The sequence below is a fragment of the Halichoerus grypus genome, chromosome 3, assembly GCF_964656455.1.
Source record: "Halichoerus grypus chromosome 3, mHalGry1.hap1.1, whole genome shotgun sequence".
Lineage (NCBI taxonomy): Eukaryota > Metazoa > Chordata > Mammalia > Carnivora > Phocidae > Halichoerus > Halichoerus grypus.
Genome location: NC_135714.1, coordinates 145,907,940 through 145,926,819, shown reverse-complemented (window position 1 = coordinate 145,926,819; position 18,880 = coordinate 145,907,940). Strand labels below are relative to the sequence as shown.

The following is an 18,880-nucleotide window of genomic DNA, read 5'->3' as shown; positions in this document are numbered from 1 at the left end:
GTTCAAGATGGCTTCACTGGTGTCTTTTCAGATGCAGCTTGAAGGCTGTGTGATGCTGGTCCCCTCTCCCTCTTCATGTAGTCTCCACACCTTTCCATAACTCTTTCCAGCAAGGTAGTCTGACTTCTTGTATGGTGGCCAGGGCTCACAGATCCTAGGCAAAAGCTACTTATACTTTTAAAAGCCAGTCTCAACTGGCACAGTATCACTTCTGCCATATTTCCTTGGTCAAAACAGTCACAAACCAGCGTAGATTCAAAGGAGATAAAACAGAGCCCACCTCTCCAAGTTAAGAGTGTTAAAGAATTTGCAGCCATTGGTAGTCTGCCATGGTCTGCCACTGAATAAAAAATTATTTACATTTTCTCCCACGTGTAAAATGCACTTACCCCTTCTTAAAGCCTCATCTTGTTTGAGAGAGAGCCACGCATGAGCAGGGGACAGGGCAGAGGAAGAGAGAAAGAGAATCCCAAGCCGGCTTCACACTTAGCACGGAGCTGGACACGGGACTAGATCTCACGACCCTGAGGTCATGACCTGAGTCGAAATCAAGAGTCCGATGCTTAACTGACTGAGCCACACAGGTGCCCCAAAGCCTCATCTTCTTATTAAAAGGGCTGAAAGCCTAAAGCTGTTATCCAAGTCAGGCCTCTGTAGAGGTGAATTTTCTTGGGTACAGTTCTTTGAGTACAGTTACTCTCAATCTCAAGACCTATAAGTGAAAAAGATAAGTTCCTTGCCCTCTAAATATCTAACATACAGTAGTGAAACAGGAATAGAGACTCCTTTTCAAAAACAAAGAAAATGGGGGACATATATCAATCACTGGTCCATAGAAATTCTGCAGCGCCAGTCAGGTGTTGCATTGTCAGCTTGCTTCCTTTGCACCAAAGTTAGTGCCCTCAAGGGCTTTTCTAAACTACATCTTTCTTTCCTATGCAATCCAAGCTGATGGTGTTTCTTCAGGTTGAATTTTCTTAATTTTGTGGGCTTTGTATGAATGTTATTCACATTCACTACGCTAACCACTCTTCTTTTTTCTTTATTCCTTCCTTCCTTTTTTCCTTCCCTCCCTTGACTTCATCTTTGACTAGTAAAATCTGCCCTGAATTTAGTGTTTGTTCTGAGGCCATGTTTTCCCTTAAAAAGCTCTTATTGCCTGGAAGGAATTAACTTGGGGTTTCTCTTCTAAATTGTCCTCATAAACTAAACAGCTCTTTCTTCAATTAATCTCTCCAACTTTATCAGAGGCAACTAAAGAAGCTAGCTGGAATTTTTAACATTCTGCTTAGATAGCATCTTAGCTAGATCATTGAATCTCTTAGGTATGTTTTCTATCATCACTGTTCTTCCAGGCACCATATTTTCTGCCACCATAGAACAAGAATCTCCTCCAGAAACTTTTTTCACTGGCCAGTCTCTCATCAACAGTCTCCTTGAAGCACTTGTAACTTCTGCCCACTGCCAAGTCCCAAAACCAGTGCACGTTTTAAGCTTTTGTTATGTCAGCACCCTATTTTCAGATAGGAAATTCTATTTCTGCTATTGTTGCTGCAAAACAAATTATTCCCAAATCTTAGTGGCTTAAAATAACTTGTTTTATCTCACGTTTTAGTGGGTTAGGAATTGGGAAAGTTCTCCTCCATGTGGCATCAATACCACTCAGTGGTATTCACCTGTCAGCTGGGCTTATCTGGAAGGGGCAAGATGATGTCATTCCATGCATGGTATCTCAGCAGAGCCTCTTTAGCTGGTTCCCTCTCCTTTTTTAGTCTCAGGAACTTGCCATGTGGTCTTTCCAGAATAAACTTTCATGGTGGTTTAGGCTTCCAGATTCCAGTGTAGAAGCTGCCAATTCTCTTGAAGACTAGAGCTGGAACTGGCATAAACTTGAACTATACTCCGTTCAGACAATCACAATGCCAGCCCAAATTCAAGGGGAGGGGAAGTAGAGGCCCCCTCTACATGAGAGAAATGTCAGAGACCTTGCTGTATGTGTGACCATCTTCAATTCACCATGATAACTTAAATAGTCTTACTTATTAGAATGATATTTAGTAGGTATGCCTTTTCTTTTAAAAAAACAGAAGCCTGTTAGGCATATAGTAGAGACTATACAGCCTAGTACAAGTCAGCAAACATTTCCTACAAAGAGCCAGATAGTAAATATTTTAGACTTTGAGGGCAATACAGTAAAAAATCTAGTTTGTAGAATAAGTCATGTTGGTATGGCTTAAGGTGCTAATGGACAATTATTCACTAAAAAATAACTAAAAGATTTTTTTCCCCAAGTATTTGCCTTGTACAGGTAAACAACAACAACAAAAAATCATTTGAATAACGGATAAAAACTTTAAGGACTGGTACAATATCAGTTCTCTTTCTAAACAGGACAAGCTAATTGGAAACTTTAAAAATAGAGAATGAAAGATTACCTAGATTCCAGGAAAAAAGAGGGAGTGATGGTGGCTTAAACAAGAGCATTGTGGGGCGCCTGGGTGTTGCAGTTGGTTAAGTGTCTGACTCTTGGTTATGGCTCAGGTCATGATTTGGGGGACTTGAGATCAGGCCCTGCTCAGTGGGGAGTCTGCTTAAGACTCTTTCTCCCTCTGCCCCTCCCCCCATGCTTACACACGCACGTGCATTCTCTCTCTCAAATAAATAGATATTTAAAAAAAAGCATTGATAATCTGAATTGAAGAGGAAAAAGAGAAGTCAGCAAATGAAGACAGAAACTTTTCTCATTAGTATTTACTTTCAGAAAATAACCAGAGAGTTAACAGATTAAAGATCTACAGATAAAATATTTAATTTTTTGTTATAATTAGTATGTTAGCCTGAAACTAGGTAATGATAATTTATAGAATATTTGTTCAAATATCTATAGCTGGATTTTGCTTTAAGACATGTTTATTGTTTTTGATTTTCAGAAGCTGATGGCTTAGAAACAGAAGTTCTGCAAGAGCCAGATGGAGCAAACAAAGATGGTAGCTTGCCATGCACGATTATTGATGTGTGGATTAGTGAGATAAAAGAAACAAAGGGAACTGAGTATGTTACCTCTTTTTCCTTACATTTCAAAACCTGGGTCCCTTTTTGTAATACTTTTTTAAAAAATACTATAATAACCTAATACTGCCCTATAGCCTATTATTATAATACCTTATAAAATAATTTAATTTTTGGAAAGATATTACATTCATGTGGTTCAGAAATCAAGTATATAAAGATAGAGAGTAAAATGTCTCTTTCCCAACTCTGTCCCCATCCAGCAGATTCCCATTTTCTCCTCCTTCCAGATATTTTTAATCTATCCAAAGCAAAAATGTCTCCCTCCCTTTTAAATAAAGTTATTAGTATAATGTATATGGTATTTTCACCTTTTTATTTTTAGTCAGTAACCTAGGAATTTTTTCATATTAATCCATAGAGAGCTTCATTTTTTTTTCTTATTTTATGGCTACTTAGTATTCCACTAAATGGATATACCACAACTTAGCAGGTCTTCTACATTAATTGATATTCTACATTAATTGATATTTCAAATGATGTTGCAATGAATAACAACCTTTTATATAAGGTCATTTTGCATGTATATACGTATATCTATATGATAGATACATAGAAGTACACTTCCTGTGTCAATTGCATTCTTACAAATTGCATTTGTAATTCAGTTACTGTTCTTCCCAGGGTTTGTACTAATTTACATTCTCAGAAAGAATGTATGAAACTTCTCATTTCCCCCAGCCTTGCCAAACTTATTATCAAACTTTTTTATTTTTGCCAATCTGATAGGTTAAAAAATAGTATCTTGGTTTGGGTTCTTAGTTTATCCATCTCTTATTGGTAAAGTAAGCACATTTTTTCAAATGTTTAAGTTTCATGTGTATTTCTTTTTCTGTGAGTTCTCTGTATTATATCTTTGACCCATTTTAAAAATGTGGTTGTTGGTATTTTATAAATTAGTAAGAACTCTTTAAATATTAGAGATATTGCCATGGTTATGATTATGTGAGTTGCAACCATTTTTTCCTTGTTGGCCATTTATGTTTTATTTTTTTGCCATGCAGAAGGTTTTGTTTTTTTTTTTTAAGATTTTTTTTTTTAATTTTTTTTTTTTAAGATTTTATTTATTCATTTGAGACACAGAGATACAGAGAGAGAGAGAGAGAAAGCATGAGCAGGGAGAGAGGCAGAGGGAGAGGGAGAAGCAGGCTCCTCGCTGAGCCAGGAGCCCGATGTGGGGCTTGATCTCAGGACCCTGGGATCATGACCTGAGCCGAAGGCAGACGCTTAACCATCTGAGCCACCCAGGCACCCCTAAAGATTTTTTTAATTTATTTATTTGACAGAGAGAGACACAGCGAGAGAGGGAACACAAGCAGGGGGAGTGGGAGAGGGAGAAGCAGGCTTCCCGCGGAGCAGGGAGCCCGATGCAGGGCTCGATCCCAGGACCCTGGGATAATGACCTGAGCCGAAGGCAGACGCTTAACGACTGAGCCACCCAGGCGCCCCCAGAAGTTTTTTTAATTGTCATGTTTACCTGGATTTTAATAATCATTCAGAGATACTTTGTTCTTTCTAAGATTCTCAAAGAATTTTTCAATTTTTTTTTCTAGTACTTTCAACATGGGCACTTTTTACATTTAAATCTTTAATCTATTTGGAATTTATCCTGGGGTATGGGTTTAGTTTTTCTTCAGATAGCTACCCAGTTGTCCAGTTGTATTTATTAAAAAGTTCATCTTTCCTGCCTAGATTAAAAATGCCACTTTTAATATATACTAAATTTTCTTAATTTCATTGTCCTTTTTTGGTTTTCTTGGCTATTCTTGCTTGTGTAAAATTTCTTTTGAATTTAGAATTTACTAAATTTTGCCTACCTTCCCCAGGAAAAAAATCAATTGGTATTTTATTGGGATATTAAATTCATAGATTAACATAGGGAAAATCAACTTGTTGTGTTCGTCCTGTCCAAGAAGAACATGATAGGCCTTTCTTTTGAGTAAGTTTTGAGTGTTTTTATAGTTTCCTTCATCTAGGCTTTACACTTTTATTGGTAAGCTTATTCCTAGATACATTCTTTTCTTTTGTTTTTGTTATTCTTTGTTTGGTCCCTATTCTTCTATGAGATCTTGTAACTAGAAGGTTGTGTGTATGAAAGCTTAGATTTCTTTATATTGATTTTGTACCCCACTATCTTATTGATATCTACTGTTGTTCATGATAGATTTTCAGTTGGATCTTTTGCTTTTTTCAGATATACAATCATATCATATGAAAACAGTGATGATTTTATGTCTTTCCAATTTTTTTAACACTAGTTTTTTTTTCTATAATCGCCTTGGTTAGTATCTTTTATACAATGTCAAATATTGGAAATAGGGGGTACCTCTGTGTTGTTCTTGACTTTAGTGAAGATGCTTCTGTTATTAACCATCATTAGGCATGACTGTTTATATAAATGTTTTCCTTTAATTATTAGTACAGTTAACTTTTGAACAATACAGTTTTGAGCTGCATGGCTCATCCTATACACAGATTTTTTTTTTCCCAATATATTGGAAAATTTTTTGGAGATTTGTGGCAATTTGAAAAAACTTGCAGGTGAACTGTGTAGCTTGGAATACTGAAAAAAATAAAAAGGTATTTTAAGAATACAGCATATAATACATATAACATGCAGAATATGTGTTTATCAACTGTGTATGTTATCATTAAGGCTGTGGTCCACAGTAGTCTATTAGTAGTTAAGTTTTGGAGAAGTCAAAATTTACATGCACATTTTTGACTGCATAGGGGATTCAGCCAGCACCCCATCCCTCCACATTGTTCAAGGGTCAGCTGTATAATTAATTATATTAATGGATTACTTAACATAAACCATCCTGCATACCTTAAGTACATTCTTCTTGGTCATGACATATTATTTTAAGGTACTTATGTATTTTAGGATTTTTGTATTAATATTTGCGAGAGTCATCTGTAGCTCCTTTTGGTTACGGGAAATTATTGTTAGATTTTGTTATTCTTGTTATGGTTCATTTATAAAAAGTAATTGGCAGTTTCTTCCATTGCCATCATCTGTAACAGGGACAGTCAATCTTTTTCTGTAAGAGCTAAATAATAAATATTTCAGCCTCGGATAGACTATTTGGTCTGTGATGCAGCTACTCAACTCTGCCGAAGTAGTGCAAAAGCAGCCATGGATGATACATAAACAAATAAGTGTTACTGTTTCAATACAACTTTATAAAAACGGGAAGAGGGCTGTACTTCGACATGGGCACAAAAAAACATACGCAGAAATGCTTATTATTAAAAAAAACGAATGCTTATCATAGCAAATAATTTGAAATAGTCTAATAAGGAAATGGCTAAAAATACTGTTTCTCTATACTACCCAGTGTATCTAGCACTTAAACACAACTTGAAAATAAAAGTTCCATTTCTAAAGCCATTCAACAAAACTATCAGATTTATTAAAGAGCTAAATGTCAACAAATGGAAAGGAGACAGCCTAATAATTAATATCCAGAATTCATAAAGAACTTGGCAAATTAAGAAGAAAAAGACCAAAGTCCAAGAGAAAAATGGGGAAAGAATATGAATATAGCTGTTTACAAGGGAGGAAACCACATATATACTTTATGGATTATAGAGGCAAGACAATGAGAAAAAAGACATCAAATTCCTAAGTTCGTTGACTAACTTTACTCAGTGGAGAACTATGAATGTATGAATGTCAGATACTTGTTCTTCCTCAAAGAAGAGGAATAAATAAAAGGCGGGGCAAGAGTCCAGATGTTTTGCCAGTGAAAGTTTCTTCACAAAATAACATGAAGCCAGGAGGAATGCAAGTAATAGCATCAAATATTGGTGAGAGATTGGGAACTAGGGGCATTGATACATTGCAAGCACACATAAGAATTGGGAGAGCCAATTTGGAAATCCATTTGCCAATTTTGTTAGTTTAAAATGTGCATATCGAGGGCATTTGGGTGGCTCATTTAAGCGGTTAAGTGTCTGCCTTCGACTCAGGTAATGATCCCAGAGTCCAGGGATTGAGCCCTGCATAGGGCTCCCTGCTGAGGAGCTTCTCCTCTTCCGCTTCCCCTGCTTCTCCCTCTCTTACTACCCCTGCTTGTGCTCTCTCTCTCTCTCTCTCTGTCAAATAAATAAATAAAATCTTTTTAAAAAAATAATAATGTGCATATCCTGTAATAATGCATTTTTACTTTTTGGTATCTACTCTAAGATTACTCATACATGGGCACAAAGAGGCATATGCAAGAATGTTTATTGTAGGAGAATCATAGCAAATAATTTGAAAGAGTCTAATCATTAATAAGGAAGTTGCTGAAAATAAAGAACTTTCTGTATACTGCATTATGGATAATATATAGCACTCTAAAGAATAAAATGTAGCTTCATGTATCAATATGGAAATATGCCCCAATTATCAAATGATTAATAAAATAATATTGAATAAAAAGGCATTTCCATATATTAAAATAATGCTATTTATTTCTCTGTAAAATTCAAGGGAAAATATGGTAAGATGTATACCAAACTGATGACAGTAAAGGCAACTGAGCTTTGAGTTTACTATGGGGAATTCTCAAAGGAACATTGCATTTTTTTTTAGTCAGGGTAAAATTGATATAAAATTACCATTTTAACCATTTTAAAGTGTACAATTCAGTAGTATTTATTACATTGACAGTGTTGTGTAGCCATTACCACTGTGTGGTTCTAGAACATTTTCATCACCCCAAAAGGAAACCCTGATACCAGTTAAACAGCCACTCTCCATTTCCCCTTCCCCCAGCCTTTGTCAATCACTAATCTCCTTTCTGTCTATAGGTTTGCCTATTCTGGATATTTCATATGGAATCATACCATATGTGGCTTTTTGTATCTGGTTTCTTTCACGTACCATAATGTTTTTAAAGTTTATGTTGTAGAATATATCATTTCTTCATTTTTATGGCTGAAAAATCCATTATGTGGAATATACCATATATTTTTATCCATTAAGCAATTGATGGGTATCAGCAGATGACAGTGGGTCATTTCCAGGATTGTTTCTACCTTTTGGCTGTTGTGAATAGTGCTTGTATGAATATTTGTGTACAAGCTTTTGTTTGCACACCCATATTATTTTGAGTGTATAGCTAGGAATAGAATTGCTGCAGTGTATGGTAATTCTATGTTTAACTTTCTGAGGAACCAAGGAACATTACATTTTGAATGAAGAAAAGTGTTACTTGTATGATTAGAAATAAAAACTTTGAAAACCAAAAATAGAAAAATTTTCAAAATTTAAAACTGAAAAAGTAAAAAATTATTTGAGATGAATTACAAAGAATTAAGAAAACAAAAACTGCTTATAAGCCAAACTTGCAGAGATAAGTTACTGGTGCCTTTGGTTTTTGTTGTTGTTGTTTTTATTGAAGTATAGTAGACACATGATGTTACATTAGTTTCTGACAACTCTGTACTTAAACTATTGTTATCACAAGTGTAGCTATCATCTATCACCATACAACACTGTTATAATACCATTGACTGTATTCCCCATGTCTGTGTTCCCTTTATCCCTATGACTTACTCATTCCATAACTGGAACCATGGACCTCTCACTACCCCTTACCCCTATTGCCCATCTTCTCACCCCTCTTTCTTCTGGTAACTACCAGTTTATTCTCTGTATTTATGGCTCTGTTTCTGCTTTTTGTTTGCTTCATTTGTTCGTTCATTTGGTTTTTAGATTCCACATATAAGTGAAATCGTACGGTTCTTGTCTTTCTCTGTCTGACTTATTTCACTGAGCATGATACCCTCTATATCCATCTGTGTTATTGCAGATGGCCAGATCTCATTCCTTGTTATGGGTGAGTAATATTCCTGTGTGTGTGTGTGTGTGTATTCGTCTGTCAGTGGACACTTGGGTTGCTTTCAAATCTAGGCTATTGTTAATGCTGTAATAAACATAGGGGTGCATAGATCTTTTCAAATTAGTGTTTCTGTTTTCTTTGGATAAATACCCAGTAGTGGAATTACTGGATTGTATGATATTTCTATTTTTAATTTCTAGAGGAAACTGTACTGTTTTTTATAGTGGCTGCACTATTTACATCCTCACCAGCAGTGCACAAGGATTCCTTTTTTTTTTTTTTTTAAGATTCATTTATTTATTTGTCAGAGAGAGAGAGAGAGAGCACAAGCAGGGTGAGTGGCAGGCAGAGGGAGAAGCAGGCTCCCTGTTGAGCTGTCTGGGATGTGGAACTCCATCCCAGGACCCTGGGATCATGACCTGAGCCAAAGGCAGACATTCAACTGACTGAACCAACCAGGCCTCCCAAGGGTTCCTTTTTTGTCCACATCCTCACCAACACTTACCTCTTGTCTTTTTGTTAATAGCCATTCTAACAGATTTGAGATATCTTGCTTTTGATTTGCATTTCCCTGATGATTAGTGATGTTGAACATCGTTTTCTGTGTTTGTTTGAAAACTTTGGACTGTATTCTTCCAGTCTTTAAGTTTTTGTTAAAAAAAATATAATACATGAATATAATTCCCAGCTGTATTGAAATAAAAACTGTCAGTTCTTCTTTACCTTTTTTCTTCAATTAATTCTTGAGTGTTAAAACCTTTTTGTGCATATCATTCTATATACTGCGCTACACACCATTTTTTGAAACCTAACACCATTTAATACAAATTGATCTGTAGATTACTTTGCTTACTTAATAAAATATATTAATATATTTTATTTATATTTATAATAATAAGTTTATTTTATTTATGAAATATATTATTAATTCATTTTATTTATATTTATAAATTTACTTAATATATATTAAATAAATATATATATTTGTTTCTACTTTGCTTACTTAAATATATTATTTTATTTATATAATATATATTAAATATATGTTTATATTTATTTATAGACTATCATTCCACAGTATTTCACATAGATTTCTATTTCATTTTTTTAACAGCTGCATGATATTTTATAGTATTAGTATATTATAATTGTTTTATATTCTCTGCTATTAAGGGGCATTTTGATTGCTTGAAGTAGTGGTTCTCAAACATTAGCAAATATTAGAATTACTTTGGTATTTATTAAAATAAATTGCTGGGCCTTATCCCCCAAAGTTTCTGATTGATAGGTCCAGGGAGGCCCTGAGCATTTTTATTTCTTTTTTAAGATTTTATTTATTTATTTGACAGAGAGAGAGACAACACAAACAGGGGGAATGTGAGAGGGAGAAGCAGGCTTCCCCCTGAGCAGGCAGCCCAATGCGGGGCGATGTGGGGCTCGATCCCAGGACCCTGGGATTATGATCTGAGCCATAGGCAGACACTTAACGACTGAGCCGCTCAGGCGCCCCCTGAGCATTTGTATTTTGAACAAGTTTCTGTGTGTTCCTAATGTCTAGGGGCCACATTTTGGGAACCACAATTATAAGAAGTGGTGAGGCTGGTTTTTGTGACTATAATTGGTGAAGGTTTTAACAGGGTAAAAAATACAATGTACTTATGAGAGGAAATATATATATATATCCACACACATAAGTGAGGAAGATATTTGGAAGAGGGACCACAGGATGCTAGTGAACTTGTGCTCCTTTTTTTTTTTTTTTTTAAGAGTGCTTTTATTTCTAGTAAATTGTATTTCTACCAATGTATCCATCTGGGCAGGTTGGAAGATAGGATCACTGTTCAGCAAAATGAAGTTTCTGAAGATGAAATCCCAAACAATGTGGACCACCTTAGTGAAGTTGATATAAGTAAGTCTCATTGTATTAGACTACTTTTGGAAGGTTCTTAACCTGAATCTTTTATTTGGACAACATATTAATAGCATTTTTTTATCAGTCATCTCAGTTGTTTAAAAAATGTAATAGGCATAGAGCACTAGATTTTCATTAATAAGCCTGGATTGTTTGGCAACATGGCCAATAAAACTTTTTGGTCAATTATTTTATGAAATGTTCAAAACAGAAAGAATTGCTTGCCAAAACTAAGCCAGTATACTAAGGACATTAAGTAAGTTGTCTTCTTGTTTTTAATAATATTAATTATAAAATATGAGAAATATAATTTTTCCTATCTAACCTGTAGGAACAAAGATAAACTGGAGCTAAATATGAGTGTCTAAACAATATATTTTCACATTTCCTATTTTTTTTCTTTTTCCTATTTTAATTGGAAATTACATTATTCTGATACTGTGAAAGTAGAAATTCGTTCTAGTGCTAATGACACTTTTATTTATTTATTTATTTATTTATTTATTTTTTATTTATTTTTTTTTTTTTAAAGATTTTATTTATTTATTTGACAGAGAGAAACACAGTGAGAGAGGGAACACAAGCAGGGGGAGTGGGAGAGGGAGAAGCAGGCTTCCCGCGGAGCAGGGAGCCTGATGCGGGGCTCGATCCCAGGACCCTGGGATCATGACCTGAGCCGAAGGCAGCCGCTTAACGACTGAGCCACCCAGGCGCCCCGACACTTTTTTTTATTATGTTAAGTATTTTAGAACTTGAATTTAATGGAGGTATATAGCAAATTAATCTGCTTTCTGAAAATAAAATCTTATATCCTATCAAAGATTACTTATAAGGTAATATAATCATATCTATACTTTGATTTTGTTTTTCTGATAGAGAGTTTTTGGCTAGATTTGTGTTAAGTACTGTGCTTTTTCAATATCACATAGAGGTTAAGTACTGTATGGACATCACAAAATCTTTCCTTTATACCACAGGACCTGAAATAGGTGATTCTCAGCACCCTAAATGTGATGTTGATAAATCTGTGCAACCAGAGCCATTTTTCCATAGAGTGGTTCTTTCAAAACACTTGAACGTAGTCTCTCAAATTCAGTCAATTCTATGTTCACCAGAAGAATCCTTTCCACTTCGATCTCGCTCTGATTCACCATCAAAAAATAAAAGCCAAAATTCCTTGCTGATTGGACTTTCAACTGGTCTATTCGATGCAAACAACCCAAAGGCAAGTATGCACCTCCAATGGAAAATATCTGTTTAATAACATTTCTTATTTACTGTTTTTCTTTAATAAACCATAATATTGAGTTTTAATCTCTTATACACACACACACACACAAATAAATAAAAACAGTAAGAAAACCTCCATCTTCTCTCTGGGATTCTGAAAAGAAATTGCCATTGAGAGTACAACTAGGACAAAGACTGTTTCATTGGCTCCTTGTTCAGGATTCTTATTATTGGGCCTACTTTTATTTAAGTAAAAGATCCCTCTTACACCGTTTCCCTTTCTCACTACTCAACCCAACTTCCATTTTTCATATAAGACTAAACTTAAGCAATATATTTTAAGTGGACAGAAGTGCTGTTTGCCTAATTTGTATGTAGAAAAGGTAATAGATATTCATATGCACTTTATGGCAAAAAATTTTCAAACTTCTTATCTTTTCTCACTTGCTGTTTTTGAAAATATGTAACCAATTTTTTCTTATTAAGAAATTACAATATTTATAGAAAATTTAAAGGTATAAAGAAATCACATATTTTGTTATATTACTTTTATATATGTAATTATTACATATATAAAATTTTCTGCCAAAATAGAATAGTATGCATATTTTTTGTAACCTGCTTTTCTGTTTAATATGTACTATAAAATTATTACAAATGTTAATATTACAAATTATTATAAAAATAGCATTTTGTCATATCATCAAATAATCTCTCATATCATCTATAATGACCACAAATTCCATTGTGCTACTATGCTAGATATAATTTTTTAACTAATCTATTTTTGTTGGGCCTTTAGGTTTCAATTTTTGTTACAGTAACCACCTACATCTGTATCTTTGACAGTAGCCACAATTATTTTCATAAAATAAATTTATGTAAATGGAGTTCAAAAGTTATATTGTATATTGACTGATTTCCCTTTAAGAAATAGCTTATAATGCCTCAATAGTATGTAAGAGTCTGGACTCTAAAAAGCACCAACTGTTATCATTCACTTAAAAATTGTGTATTTAGTGAGTAATGATATTTTTAAAAATTTGTGTTTCTGTGTTTACCAGTGGGGTTGGACATTTTTCATGTATTTAAGTCTACATGAGAATGAATTACCTGAATTCTTTTGTCCTTTTTAAATATGTCATTTTGATTTTCAATTTAATTTTCAAATTGGATATGTTTTTATTTTTTGGAGTGTTTTCTTAAGCTTATTTTAAATGTAGAGATTGCGAAATTCTCTCACTTGTCTAATAGCAGTCAAACTTTCAAAGATAATAAACTGTGAAAACAAATTTATGATCTTCAGAGTTTGAGAATAAGACCTATTTATGGTACAGACAAGGATTATCCTATAATTCATGTACTTTCTTTTGTAGTAAAGGTGTATAGCTAACTGTCTTTAGCCCAGAGCTTTTGAATAACTTATTTCTGTGTATAAAGTTAACATTCCTTGCATAATACAATATATTATTTGATTTTCTTTCATGGCCTTAGTTCAGCCTTAGTAGTTCTACGGAAGTACTTACTTGGGAAGTAAGCACAACAAAGCAGATTTCGTGTAGGGGACTGACTGTGAGGGGGAGGGGCAAGAAAAAACCCTAGAAAATCAAAGCAATTTGTAGCCATTTAAGACAAGGACAGAAGGCCATACCTGTCTATCCCTTAAATCTTTGAGGTCATGAGGGGCACCTGGGTGGCTCAGTCGTTAAGCATCTGTCTTCGGCTCAGGTCATGATCCCAGGGTCCTGGGATTGAGCCCCGCATCAGGCTCTCTGCTCAGCGGGGAGTCTGCTTCTCCTTCTCCCTCTGCTGCTCCCCCTGCTTGTGCTCTCTCTCTGTCTGTCAAATAAATAAATAAAAATCTTTAAAAAAAAATCTTTGAGGTCATGCGCGTTCATCACTGGGCCAAAATGGTGACCTTGAAATATGAAGAAAAGGTAAAAATTATTTATAACCATTTAAATAATGTTTACTAAATGGAATAATTTGAGCTCTTACAAAGATTTTTGTTAAAATTCTTTTTAAAAATGTTGTTATGCCACTTGTCTTCTTTTTTTTATTAAAGGAAATCCTCCTTGTACTTTGAATCCTAACCTCTCTCACCTTCTCAAGAATTCACTCATTTACTTTGGTCACACTAGCTTGTATCATCAACTTTTTCCTCTATAATGGATCATTTCCTCAACATGCATATTCTAATAAGTCCCATCATAATTAGCAAACTTCTCATGAGAACATGCCCTTCTCTAGCTACCACCCCTTTCTCTGCTCCCTTTTACAACCAAACATCTTGAGTATGTTATATCTTTACAGTCTCCACTTCCATTCACTTCCAAATACATTCCAACATGACTTTTAGCCCACTCCTCCATTAAAATTGCTTTTGTCAAATCAATTACTAGTATATTGCCAAATTCCCAGTACCTTTTTCTCTCTCACCTTTCTTGACTTTTCTTCTTCCAACACAGTTGATATACACTTTATTTTTAAAATAGTTTTATCTCTTGGCTTTCTTTATATCATATTTTCCTCTGCACTCATGTGTCACCCTTCAGTCTCCTTTACTGGTGGCTACTACTCTAACAGATCTCTTTAAAAGAATGTGTATTCTTGGGCGCCTGGGTGGCTCAGTTGGTTAAGCGACTGCCTTCGGCTCAGGTCATGATCCTGGAGTCCCTGGATCGAGTCCCGCATCAGGCTCCCTACTCGGCAGGGAGTCTGCTTCTCCCTCTGACCCTCCCCCCTCTCATGTGCTCTCTCTTTCATTCTCTCTCTCTCAAATAAATAAAATCTTTTAAAAAAAATGTGTATTCTATCATCATGTAAAATGTTCTATAAATGTCAAGAATTAAGTCAAATTGGTTGATAGTGCTGTTCAAATCTTCTTTATCTTTACTAATTTTTTTGTCTGTTGTATCTAGTTATATCATTTGTTGAGAAAAGAATGGAAAAAACTATATAATTATCTATCTTTTCATTTGCGTCAATTTTTGTTCCATGTATTTTGAAATTTTTTTATTGAGTGAGTAAAACTTTAGTATTACTATTCCTTCTGGATGAATTGATAGGTTTATTGTTATGAAGGGTCCCTTTTTGTTTGATAGTGTTGTTCATCTTCTGTGTTCTTACTGATTTTCTTTCTACTTGTTTATCAGCTACTGAAAAAGGAGTATTGAAATTTCCAGTCAATTGAATGTAAATGAATAATCTTTATATCTTCTTGATAAATTGCCTTCTTTATCATTATGAAATGGCTCTCCTTATTCTTGGTCATATCACCTTGTTCTGAAATCTATTTTGTCTGGTTTTAGTATAGCCATTCCAGCTGTCTGATGATTAGTATTTGTAAGGTGTATATATATATTTTACCTTCTTGTAATCACACTGATTTTTATGTAGAATTTTTTGTAGCTGTCACGTTGTCAAGTCTTGCTTTTTAACCAGTCTGACAACCTCTTTTATTTAAAGTGATTAGACCATTTACTTTTCATGTAATTTTCGATGTATTATTGGTATGACTGAGTTTAAACCTACCATTTTGCTATTTGTTTTCTATTTGTCTCATCACTTTTTCTGTTCTTATTTTACTTTTATTCTCCCTTCTTTCGGATTGAGTATTTTTAGCATTTTATTTTATCTCTACTATTTGCCAGTATAGACCTTTTCAAAAACTTAGTTGTAATTCTCAGCTTTCAAGATGCAGTTTTAGCTTTTTACAGTCTTCCTTCAAATAATATTACACCACTTCACATATGACATAAGAACCTTTTCACAGTGTACTTCCATTTCCACCCTCTTGTCTATTCTTTTGGCATTGTTGTCTTGTATTTTACATCCACATGTAAATTTTTATTGTTTTTGCTTTAAACATTCAGGAATAACAGACATAGCCCCTGTCCACCAACCTATGTGGTTCTCTTCATTTTTTGAGAAAAAGTAGAACTTAACCAACAACAAAAACATCTAAAAAATCTATCAAAGAAGACTGTGAACATGAAGCATTTTTAATATAGGACAGATAGCTGTTGGACTGATGGGTGTAGAGACCCATTCCAAGAGGAAAATTGCCAAATTACATACCTCTCGAAATTTCTTTCTACTGTACTATTTTATGTTAGGTTAGGAAAGCTATTTTAATTAGTGAAAGGAATAAACTAAAATTGAGATTTTTTTTACCAGGGTTAGAATTTATCTCAGCCTAAAAAATATTGCATCTTTATAGAGTCCCCTTGAATTTAGGTATATAATGCATATATTTTTGATTTTAGCATCTACCTGGAGAAAATGTCACTATATGCATATTTTGCACACTGCTGGTTTATAATATACATGGTTCAAATAATAAACAAGTCAAGCATAAATTCTGCCAACAGTGGGAGATTCAGCAAAATAAATATCTTCAGTACCATCATTAAGTGTTTTAACAAGCAATGTATCTTCACCATCTTGTAGTTCATAACTATTTTTTTCTTGTGCTGTAATATGTAAATTATGTTCAAATAATGGAAATCTATTCTTTTTTATTCTCAAAAACAGATTGTACCAATTAAATTGGCAAAGTATATAAATTTTCATTAATATGCTAAACATTGTGTTTTCTTCACAGTCCCCAATCTGTTGTAGGATTCTTACCAGGGCCTTAGGAGTTAGGTTTCCCAAATCTCACAGGTTCCTTTATGGTTATTAACCGAATTCTGAGGCTTATGTATATAGACATTTGTTTCATTGTCCTGTCTATCCATCACATTCTAATTGCTGATAGGTTGGTGGACAGGGGCTATTTCTGTTATTCCTGGTCTTATCCAAACAAATTCAAATTTTAAACACCTCAACTGTACATTGTTTTTTTCTCAAGTCAGTTTCTTCTCACCTGCTGCCATAAATGATTCTCGGTATGAACATCAAGTACCTGTCTTTCTAGCCTTGCCTTCTTGTGGGAAAGGCTCCAATTACAGTCCCTTGTTCACGGAAGTGATATTGGACTTTTTTATTTTTGCACTAATATGAAGTTCCTTATTTAACCATTGTTGGCTACCCAGCAGGCCCTATGATACAAAGGGCCACTAATTATGTGTGATAGTGCTTTGCCAAGCTTCAGACTAACTCAGTTCAGGATTTGGGGAAAATATATGGGGAAGATTGGCCATAGGAAAGTGTGAGAGAAAGAGAGACAATAAAAGAGGGACAGTGTGGGTCTTGAGTGAGAAGGAGCAAATTGGCAGTTTCTGGCACCGCCTGATTTCTGACAGATTTCTAATTCCATTCCCTGGGCATACCCCAACTAAACACCTCTCCCTGCCTTTTAATGGTGACTTAAGTGAATCCCTACCGGTTTAGTTTACTCACTGAAAAAATACAGAGCTGAAATTCAAGAAAATTAGGTTCTAATCTTAGACGAGTCACCTCTGGAGCTTCTAACTCTAAATATATGATATAAAATAAAAAATTAGTATTAGCTCTAACTGTCTAATTTTTTTAGTTCATTTTTATTTTCTAATGATCTTACTCCTACTAAGAAATCCGTTGACTTTTTTAGATGTTGAGGACATGTTCACTTCCAGATCTCTCAAAATTGTTCAGAACACTGATGGATGTTCCCACTGTAGGAGATGTATGTCAAGACAATCTTGAAATAGATGAAATTGAAGATGAGCATATTAAAGAAGGACCTTCTGATTCTGAAGACATGTGAGTTTGATGTCATTAATAAATACTAGCACTAACAGAATTTCTGAGTTTATGTGAACTCTAGAGATTTAACTCACCTAGACAGTTTTTTTTTTTTTAAAGATTTTATTTATTTATTTGACAGAGACACAGCGAGAGAGGGAACACAAGCAGGGGGAGTGGGAGAGGGAGAAGCAGGCCTCCCATGGAGCAGGGAGCCTGATGCGGGGCTCCATCCCAGGACCCTGGGATCGTGACCTGAGCCGAAGGCAGACGCTAAACGACTGAGCCACTCAGGCGCCGCCACCTAGGCAGTTTTAAAAAATTATCTGTAACTGATTTTTCACCACTCCTTTGCCTTTTTACAACATATTTAAAGTATAGTCATGTAAGTTTTGATATGTATATTTGCCTCTAGGTAATATAATGACTGACTCTCACTTGAGGAATATGAGAAAATGCTTTCTGTGTGTGCTTTCTGTCATATTCACCACTGAGCATCTAGCACATTGACTTGTCCATGGTACATGCTTAATAAATATTGCTTAAATGAAGGAGTATTAGCAGGATAATGACTGTTTAAAAGTTTAACACCACATGATACAGGGATTGCAATGGAAAATGTGAAATATGAACTATTCTACAGTTCCCCAGGGAAAAGAGCAGAAAGCCTCTACATCTCTCTCCTGCCATGTATGATTTCAAAACCATGACCGTGGGAAGTTAGCAGGTAGACTAGTTGTTTTGTTTGCATATGTGTGTGCACATGTGTGTTCTGCATGTAACTTAATTGCTTTCACAGAATTCCTTTCTTCATGATTCATAGGGAATCTAGAATCCAAGAGGCAAATTTAACCAACACTTCTGAGAACTGTAGGAAGTGATAGCCCCTTAGACAGTACAAGTAAGCCCTCCCCCACCAGACAAATGTTACCCAATATGGGGGGGGAAATAAAGTGTTTGAGAAGGTATAGTGTATTCAAATCATCAGGAAAATATGGTATAAAATATTGGGATTTTTATGATTTATTATCTGGTATTTTTGAACTTAAGTTTCTACATTTTACATCTTTTAATAGAAAAAAACTGTGTTTGGATATGATCGATATCCAATTAGACGTCAGTCTCATGATTTTTACCCCCCTATACTAGTTGAGCCAGAGCCACC

General features: G+C 34.7%; 1 protein-coding gene across 9 annotated transcripts in view; it reads left to right on the top strand.

The window, feature by feature from the left end:
• LOC118519942 (serine/threonine-protein kinase Nek1) overlaps window positions 1-18,880 on the top strand; it is a 230,519-nt gene that overhangs the window by 185,666 nt on the left and 25,973 nt on the right. For all 9 annotated transcript variants that reach the window (XM_078069428.1, XM_078069430.1, XM_078069434.1 and 6 more), the window contains 4 exons: window positions 2,931-3,051; window positions 10,724-10,812; window positions 11,793-12,040; window positions 17,582-17,733. In XM_078069428.1, the coding sequence (XP_077925554.1) occupies window positions 2,931-3,051; window positions 10,724-10,812; window positions 11,793-12,040; window positions 17,582-17,733 (610 nt within the window). The remainder of the gene's footprint in view (window positions 1-2,930; window positions 3,052-10,723; window positions 10,813-11,792; window positions 12,041-17,581; window positions 17,734-18,880) is intronic.